Here is a 9,863-nt window from a genome sequence, read left to right as displayed (position 1 = left end):
TGAAACATTTTAAAATCAGTAAATTCTTCAATACTAAAGAAAAACAACAAAGAAATTGAATATATCATCATCACTGCAAAAGTAATATTAAGTCTTGAAATGAAAAAGGCATTCTATAATTTTAGGACTATATTTTCCATTAAAATACCATGACAACAATTCTGCCAAGGGGGCAGGACAAGGACAGGATGAGGGAGGGAGATGGCAGAAAAAGAATAATATTTCACACATATAAAAACTAAGGTGAGGAAACAATTCTTGGAACAAATTTAAGTAAACCATTTTAATGTCTGGTTTTTTTTTAACTGACACAATACAATATAAAACTTACAAAGACTTAATACCTGGCATCAAGAAGGAGTGAGAGTGCAGCAAGAAGACCACACCAGCAGGCATTCACCATTTCTTCCCAAACAGCTCTGCTAACTTAATAGAAAAAAACATACACAGATGTCAAATATTTATCAATATGGCAAATTCTAAAATCTCGGCCATTTGACAGTATGTCAAATACTCCATCAGCAACTCATTTTTTACATACTAAGCTCAATATTCAGAATATATCTGAAAAAACAAAAACTTAGAAGCCACACTGTAGTTTCAGGCTTTAAGAAGTTTTAGGCCGGGCGCGGTGGCTCACGCCTGTAATCCTAGCACTCTGGGAGGCCGAGGCGGATGGATTGTTTGAGCTCAGGAGTTCGAGACCAGCCTGAGCAAGAGCGAGACCCCGTCTCTACCAAAAATAGAAAGAAATTAATTGGACAGCTAAAAATATGTAGAAAAATTAGCCGGGCATGGTGGCGCATGCCTGTAGTCCCAGCTACTTGGGAGGCTGAGGCAGAAGGATCGCTTGAGCCCAGAAGTCTGAGGTTGCTGTGAGCTAGGCTGACGCCACGGCACTCACTCTAGCCAGGGCAACAAAGTGAGACTCTGTCTCAAAAAAAAAAAAAGTTTTAAAACTACATTGTTTTAAAATATCCATGGTAAGACCTTTCTGTACACAAATTAACTGATATCTTTTTTTGAAAAATATGTATCAGTTCCTATTTCCTTTCCTTTTATCAGGCCAAACTTTCAACCTGTGTGACCAGGTGGGAGTGAGGGTGGGGTGGGGTGCAGTGTAACACCCCTGGCTAGCTCAGCCAGGAGATTAGTTACACACATTGGAAATAAAGCAAATAAGTAAATACACTTAGCAAAATGGGATCAGGTTCCTCAGTCAGTGTTGGAGAAGGGAATTACTAATACAGAAAGTTAAAATAAACCTTGTGGTAATGAGCTGGAATTGGAGAAATTGGTGTGATGTCACAGTGCTCAATATAAATACAGAAAGAGATATTTTAAAAATGTAGAGACATGTGATTGTGTGTGTGCGTGTGTGTGTATATTTCCTATCCAAGTAGCAAGAAGCATACCTAGTACTCATGTGGTAGTTTTAATACTATTCTCCGTTAAAAGGAACCAGGGCTCCTTGGAAAAATGAATTACACCTGGGCTGGACAAGAAACATTCAAGATCGGCTTGGAACATCTTGTTCTATCAAATAGTAAGGAAGTATTTAAACAATGTCAAAAGGACACAGGGGCCAGCTTCAAATGGGTCCCACCTGGCCATGTCAGGGATGATGTGAGCATCAAACTAAATAATGATAGTTAAAGATTGTAATCCTTTGAATAAAATAGGAACCCATAAATCTAAATGAATATAAATGAATAAATTTTTTAACCTGGCAATGTAGATAAATAAATGAATAAATTTTAAAAAATAAAAAAAATGGAGAAGGAAAATCATTCTTTTGTAGCACATGTCTGGAAGTATTTCTCCATAAAAAGTTAATAATTAGCTTTACACTGAAGAAACTAGGCTGACATTATATTAACCAAATGATAAAAGTGAATGAGACAAATTGATATTGTATGCTTCCTAATATACTGATACAATAAATACAACACAGAAACATTTCTGCGCTAGTCCTGCCAAAAATAAATAAATTGAATTTAATTTTGAAGGAAGATAAGATGAACTTAAATTGACTAGCCTGTACTCTTCAAAAACGTCAACGTCATATAAAACAAGGAAAAACTAAGGAACTGTTCCAGATTGAAGGAAAGTATAGAGACATGGTAACTAAATTTAACACATGATCCTGGATCATAAAGGACATCACTGAGGCAACTGGCAAAATTTGAATGAGATCTGGAATTAGGTGATAATATTGGATTGAGATTAAATTTCTGATGGTGATTGTACTGTGGTATATAGGAACTGTCCTTATTTTGAGAAAATACACATTAAAATTTTAAATGGTACCGTATCTACAACTTATTCTCAAATAAGTCAGAAAAAAGTATAGTCATATACATATAAATAGAGAGAATAGTACAGTAGGTAAAAGTGGTAAAGCGTTAACAATTGAGAAATCAGGGTAAAGGACATACGGGAACTCTTATTTTTGCAAATTCTCTGTAAATCTCAAATTTTTTCAAAATAAAAATTAAAAATACAGAATCATAATATTATACCTATTTCCTTATCCATTTGGTCTGATGTTGACTGTAAATCTTGCTGTTCTGATGACTGTGTTGGTGAAGAAGCTTCTTCAGTGGTAGTTTGACATTCTGTTTCAATCTCTCCTAACTCTCCTTCGATCATACTAGTGATTCCACGAACAAGGTCTAGCAAACAATGGAATGCCACAGACATGGCATAACCTTCTGGTATAGTTGGGGGCTCAACTTTGTCCAACATTTCTAGGCTGAAATTAGGAAAAAATTGGAATACTAATGAGCAACAACAATAATGAAAATATAACTATTTCCATAATTTATAGGCTATAGAAATTAAGATGAACAGAATAGCAAAAAATAAAGGGATATTACCTAGTTTGTTTCTTTTGGAGAAGGGATCTCTTCATGGTATTCTATTAATAAAAACTAATTAGAAAAATTAAGGCCTGACCACTACCATAACTATTTTAATAATTTACTTCTTGCTTCTGCCCCAAGTTGTGTTGATATTTTCATTAATTGTTGATATTAGAAAAACAAAGACATACATACAAAATATAGTAAGACTTAGATTATAAAACTTCTCAAATTGACTTAGATGCTTTTAAAATAAGGTGCTATAAAATCAAATCAATCCTAAAAAGAGGAAGTGCTTTCACACTGGGGAAACATTTACCATTTATCTGTAAGATACCCAGCTCACCTATCCTCTCAGATACAATCTACCAACAAGGTGAGAATAATACTTAGAGCATGAGTGTTTCAAGTTTAAATTGCAGAGCAGTTTCTACAGTTAGACAGAAGGAATAAGATCTATTACAGTGTCCGATAGTTCAGCAGGGTGACTACAGTTAACAATAATCTATTGTATATTTCAAAATAGCTAGAAGAATTCAGATGTTCCCAGCATAAAGAAAAGATAAATGTTTGAGGTGATGGATAACCCAATTGCCCTGATTTGATCACTACACATTACATGAATGTATCAAAAATATCACATGTACCCTAAAAATATATTAGGTATCAATAAAAAAAATTATTCTGAGTCAAAAAAGACTGACACAAAAGGACATTTATTGTACGATTCCATTTATATGAAATATCCAGAATAGGAAAATCAATAAAGACAGAAAGTAAATTAGTAGTTGCTAGGGGCTGGGAGAAGGGGGATTAGGGAATGACTGCTAATAGGTACAGAGTATCTTCTTGGAGGGATGAAAATATTCTGGAATTAGGTAATGGTAATGGTCACACAACTTTTGAATATACTGAAACTATGACTTGTAGACTATAAAGGGGTGAATTTTATGATATGTGAATTATCTCAAAACAAAATTGAAATTACTAAAGATTACTATAAAAAAGCTAATAAAAGTAATTTCCTACCTCAAATTCTAAAAGTCTTTGAATCATAATTAGATTGGATAAAGTAATTTATTTCAAAAATGCAAAATTCAAAATACACAATAAGAATACATATATATACATAGTGATCATTTATTGAGAAATACTCTCACTCCTGGGACTCTATTTTTATTTTATTTTTTTTTACATATATTATATAAGTCTTTACAAAAACTATAAGAGACACAGAAAATGAAACTGAGGACTAAGGTGATATAATTATTAATAAGTAGTTCTTAAGTCTGACTTTAAAGCCTACCCATTTAACTACTAATAGGTGTCAACACTGAGCATTTTAAAATGTATGTAATTATCAGAAATATATTTATATTATTGATCAAGAAATTTAAGCTCAAAAGGAATGATAAAGTTTATGGGTTTAATCTTTACCAGGCAAATTAGTGTTAGAGAGCCACATACTAAATAAATCAGTGCTTAAAACACCTGTTAAATTCCTGTTCTCAAACATGTGATCTAGTGGGAAAATAATGTATCTAAAACAGATAAAATAATCTGAAACATCAGAGACTCTAATTCCCAAATTCTATGGTACAAACTTTAAGCACTTGAATAGTTAAGAAAAAAAGGTAATTTATATTTTATACCATGAACCTAAAACAAAACACATACTTTGTTACCTCATTGCTTCACTAGTATTTTATTAGAATTACTGCATAAATTCCACTTTTAGATAAAATGTAACTCACCTATTTAAACATTTTAAACTTATGGTCAAATTGTAAAAACTGTCAGCCCAACTTTGAAGGGATCTATAGTATAATAAATATGAAAGAATACAACACCAACAATACTTATGTCAAAACTACTTCTATCTATATAGCACTGAAGTTTTCAAGTTCTTACATACTTAAGAAGTCAAAAAAAAGAACATAAGACTGTATGTATACCTTCAAAGAAATGAAAATCATTTTATATTGAACCTCACAATGAATGACTAAAAGACGCCAATTCAACAGGTAAGCTCCAATGTGAACATACTAACCCATGTACAAAAGAACATACAATATTTTCTGGGTATTTATGATGTCAGAAGTAATTTTAGTGTATAGAACTAAAAAATTCTATTTATACATTTCTTTAAAGATTTAGTCCTAACCTTATCTTAAAGGTGAGAATATTAAGATCAAGTGATATAAAGTGCTATACTCAAAATGATAGTATTTAGTAGCAACGCCAGTTAAAATCCAAGTCTCTTAAGTGACGAGGATTTAACTTATCAATAAACAATTTGTTTTTAGACTTATATTTCTATTTATTTGTTTATTTTTTTGAGACAGAGTCTCACTCTGTTGTCCTGGCTAGAGTGAGTGCTGTGGCGTCATCCTAGCTCACAGCAACCTCAGACTTCTGGGCTCAAGCGATCCTTCTGCCTCAGCCTCCCAAGTAGCTGGGACTACAGGCATGCGCCACCATGCCCGGCTAATTTTTATATATTTTTAGCTGTCCAATTAATTTCTTTCTATTTTTAGTAGAGACAGGGTCTCGCTCTTGCTCAGGCTGGTTTCGAACTCCTGAGCTCAAACAATCCGCCCGCCTCGGCTTTAGACTTATATTAATAAAAGTAGCATTGCTACAACCTGGCCAAGTATTTGCCCTTTCATGGTTTAATTTTATTTTTATTTTCCTTCCTCAAGCACACATCTTCACTCTCTCCCTTTAATTATGTGTTTGCTCAGTATTATCTCCTCAGAGAGGCCCTTTCTGTTCCCATCTTCACCTTGGTCACTCATTATCCCCTTTAACTTGCTTTTTCTTCAAAGAATTAACCACTACCCAAGGTTATACAGGTTTTTTTTTGTGCCTTTATTTATTGACTACATCAGTCACTATTAATAAAATCTAAGCTTCATGAAAGCAGGAATTTTGCTGTGTTGGGTTTTTTTCAGGTTGTAAAATGAGGTGGAAAAGTGGAACTAGATAATAACGTCTCCTATAGTGCTGGAAACCTGATTCCTGTACAACTTGATTCATTAGTACACTCAAGTCATTACCTTTTGTACCAAGGCAAAGCCTATGTGAGACTAGGTAATGTCAGTATCTTGTAAATGACTAAGAACAATAATGAATTTTAGTTAAAATATTTCAGTCCTCTATAACTCTATATTTTCACAATTTTAGGCAAAATAAAGCTGCCTGCTAATATATCACCATGATGATACGATGAAGACTGACATACCATAGAAATTTATGATCTAAACAAGTCAGAGATTCTGTTTCACATTTATTTTTTTTTGAGATAGGGTCTTGCTATGTATGTTGCCCAGGCTGGACTCGAGCTCCTGGGCTTAAGTGATCCTCTCGCCTCAGCCTCCCAAGTCTGTTTTATATTTTAAGTCTTGATTTACTGTCATCAGAATAGTGTTTTAATTATGCATACCAATTACTCAAAATATATCTGTAATTGTATCATAGTAACCGTAGCAATGTTAAACCCATGTAGCATTGATTGCTTTATTTCTCTAAGCACTGCATTTTACTAGACTTAAGAAAAATAAGTAGTATTTGCTGAATATGTATTTGTTAAACTGAAATGGCTAATGACAATGAAAAAATAGCAGACACGGAATCCATTAAACAATTAATTATAAACTAAAATTTTTGTGTGCTAAACCCTAACAATGTCATTAGCTAAACACTTAAGATAACTTTTCTTACATATAGAGATAAGAGAAATGAGGTGTTAAAAAAAAATATTAATTTACTGAAGGTAACTCACTTAATATTAGAAGACCTAAATCGAAGGGGTATGAAACCAAGCCATATACTTAAACCAAAAAGTTGTATAGAAGAGCTGAATAAATTTTGTTTTATTATGTTGTTAACAATCTATAAATAGCATAAAACAAATAAAATCCAGTACTAGGTAAAATTTTCAAAATATGACAAAAGAAAATGAGCTCTAAAGTGCATTAGAAACACTGTATCCAAAATTTAAAATGTAATGCAGAGAGAAGCACCTTAGGATTAAATATCATCCCCAACAATATCATTCCTTATAAAACAATGCCACTACTACTTACTAGGTTGCTTTAGCACTGCCTTGAACTGTTATAGTTAGAATAGGTATCCAAGTTCCTCGATATTCAAATGCTGGTAGCAAAGTAACACCTCCACCAATCCCCACCATTCCTGAGTTAGCTGGTGCTGAGACTGAGCTACCTGAATTATTGTTCCCTATCAGGGAAGGGGGAGAAAAACAAAGATACCAATTTATTACTTGATTATAAGTTAATAATATTCAAACACCTTGCCAATCTTTAAAAAAATTTTCTGTACTATCAGAATGGGTATTGTACAAATAAATTTATCAATACTATTTTGTCTGTTAGAGAGTCTCCCTATTTCCCCAAAATGCCATTTCCTTTTTTACATAAAAGCTACTAAAGTAAAAATACTGACAAATTTATTAGTATACCTCTTGTTAGACCACTTTTTATCAGAGGTGAGAATAAAGAATTAAAAAACCATCAATCAGGTAATACAAAGTAGAAGAGAAAAAGGTAGAGGGAAACAACAGCTATATACTGATTACCAAACAAACTTAAACCATGTTAACCCCTTTTGTTAAAAGAGAGACTAACAGACCTCTCAAGGTAGTAACTGTCTATATTCTTTCAAGAGAGGCATCAAATGAAGATTCTTCTAAAATGAATATTAGCATCTAAACTTTTGTTCTTATGTGATTAAAGGAACTGAAGGTATTAATATATCAAAGAGGAGAACCTACTCTGGAAAGAAGTAAACACAGTTGCTTCAGTGAGATCAAATTATTCTTTAAGTGTAAATCTTTACTACCAATATATTTAGGTAATCCAAATTTCTCTAGTCACAGGATTTCTATAAAATGTTCTCTCAGAATAGTGGATATTATAAATTATGGCAGAATATAAAAAACAAAATATAAATATCCCTTTACCAGGTTGGTTGGTTGTAGCAGGATTTCCAGTAGGAGGGACAAGAAACAAGGACTGGATAAAAGACCCCAGTGCGTTCACAATATCACGAAAAACCTTGGTAGAATGCTGTTTCATATCATAGGACTGACAAAATGACCTGTAAAATAATTTAAAATGTTTCTTGGAAAAACATTTGAATGTATCAAAGATTTTTAACATTTTTTATAATAGGTGATACTGCTATAATTTCAATGCTATACTCAAAAACTCTTCATTACACCTAATTTTACCAATTTAGGAAAAAGGTTCAGATTGAGGTCAAGGTTCTAAAAACATTACCTTGGCTATATTAACTCAGTAAATGCAGATTGATGTCAATCACTAACCACACATTTTGCCCACCTCGCAGTTCTTTTCCACACCTACATTCCTGCCCTTCCATATATATACAATACTCTATTTTCTTTGTTTAGAAATCACTAATATTTGAAAATACTTAAATCCTTCCTACTAATTTATTAATCTACTATTGGTTAGTAAGCATTAACCTATCCATTTAACAAAATATCACTGAGGTTTTACCTTAATAGCTGAGGCTGCACACAGAGTCTGTGTATTGATTCCACTGCAACAGCTCGTAGCCACTGTGGTTTATCTGCATCCAGAAATTTCACCAGAAGTGACAGAAATATCTCACATTCAGTTACCTAAAAAGTATGTATGATTTTTCTATAATATTTCTTTTAATCAAAAAGAAGAATTATAAATCACATTCTTGTTCTTAACTTAGTGCTGTGGATAAAACAATAAAGTCTTTTAGACTGGAAATAATTTTTTTTTTTTTTTTTTTGGAGACAAGGTCTCACTCTGTCAATGAGGCTGGAGTACAATAGAGTGATCATAGCTCACTGCAGCCTTTAACTCCTGGCCTCAAGCAATTCTCCTACCTCAACTTCACAAAATGCTGGGATTATAGGCATAAGCCACTGCACCAGCCCTAGATTTGAAATAAAATTCTTAATGGAGAGTGGAGAAATAGAGAAGTGAAAAGTAGTTATATAAGAAAAAGTTAACAGTACAACTGTTGAAGAGACTGCCCTTTCCCCAACAAGTGGTCTTGGCACTCTTTCTCAAAGATCATTTTACCATATATGTCAGGGTTTATTTCTGAGCTCTCTATTCTGTTCCACAGGTCTTTATGAATGTCTTTATGCCAATACTGCACTGTTTTGATTACGGAAGTTTTATAATATATTTTAAAATCAGGAAATGTGAGGCCTCCAACTTTGTTCTTTTTTCTCAAGACGGTTTTGGCAATTTGGGGTCCCTTGAGATTCTGTATGTTTTTCTGGTGTGGAATCTTTAGAGTTTCTTACACATAACATCTGCAAACAGAGATAATTTTACTTCTTCCTTTCCAATTTGGATGCCTTTTATTTCTTTTTCATGTCTAATTGCTGTGGATAGGATTTCCAGTAGTACGTTGAATAAAAGTGACAAAAGTGGGCAATCTTGCCTTGTTCCTGATCTTAGAGGGAAAGCTTTCAGGTTTTCACCAGTGAGTATGATATTATTGACTTTTCATATAGATAGCATTTATTAGGCTGAGGTAGTTTACTTCTATTCCTAGTTTGTTGAAGTTTTCACCATGAAATGGTGATGAATTCTGTCAATTGCTTTTTCTGCAACTGCTGAGATGATCATGTGGTTTTTGTCCCTCATTTTGTTAACGTGGTGTATTATATTGATTGATTTTCGTGTGTTGAAACATCCTTTTGGTCCAGGGATCTATCCCACTTGATCATGGTATATAATCCCTTTAATGTGTTGTTGAATTCACTTACCTTGTATTTTCTTGAAACTTTTTGCATTAATATTCATCAGGGATATTGATCTGTAGTTTTCTTGTAGTACCTTTGTCTGCCTTTGGTATCAGGGTAATGCTGACCTCATAAAATGAGTTTGGAAGTGTTCTCTCCTCTTCAATTCTTTGCAGTTTGAGAAGGATTGATATTAATTCTTCTTTCAATGTTTT

General features: G+C 33.1%; 1 protein-coding gene across 1 annotated transcript in view; it reads right to left on the bottom strand.

Annotated features, from left to right (window-relative positions):
• MON2 (MON2 homolog (S. cerevisiae)) overlaps positions 1 to 9,863 on the bottom strand; it is a 108,785-nt gene that overhangs the window by 60,866 nt on the left and 38,056 nt on the right. The window contains exons 9-13 of the mRNA XM_012661546.1: positions 8,411 to 8,535; positions 7,849 to 7,985; positions 6,953 to 7,106; positions 2,523 to 2,755; positions 345 to 426 (exon numbers count right to left, since the gene is read on the bottom strand). Of these exons, the coding sequence (XP_012517000.1) occupies positions 345 to 426; positions 2,523 to 2,755; positions 6,953 to 7,106; positions 7,849 to 7,985; positions 8,411 to 8,535 (731 nt within the window). The remainder of the gene's footprint in view (positions 1 to 344; positions 427 to 2,522; positions 2,756 to 6,952; positions 7,107 to 7,848; positions 7,986 to 8,410; positions 8,536 to 9,863) is intronic.

This window comes from Propithecus coquereli, unplaced genomic scaffold, assembly GCF_000956105.1.
Source record: "Propithecus coquereli isolate 6110/MARCELLA unplaced genomic scaffold, Pcoq_1.0 Scaffold72, whole genome shotgun sequence".
NCBI lineage: Eukaryota > Metazoa > Chordata > Mammalia > Primates > Indriidae > Propithecus > Propithecus coquereli.
Note: the sequence above shows the minus strand (reverse complement) of the source record. Positions and strands in the feature narration are given on the sequence as shown.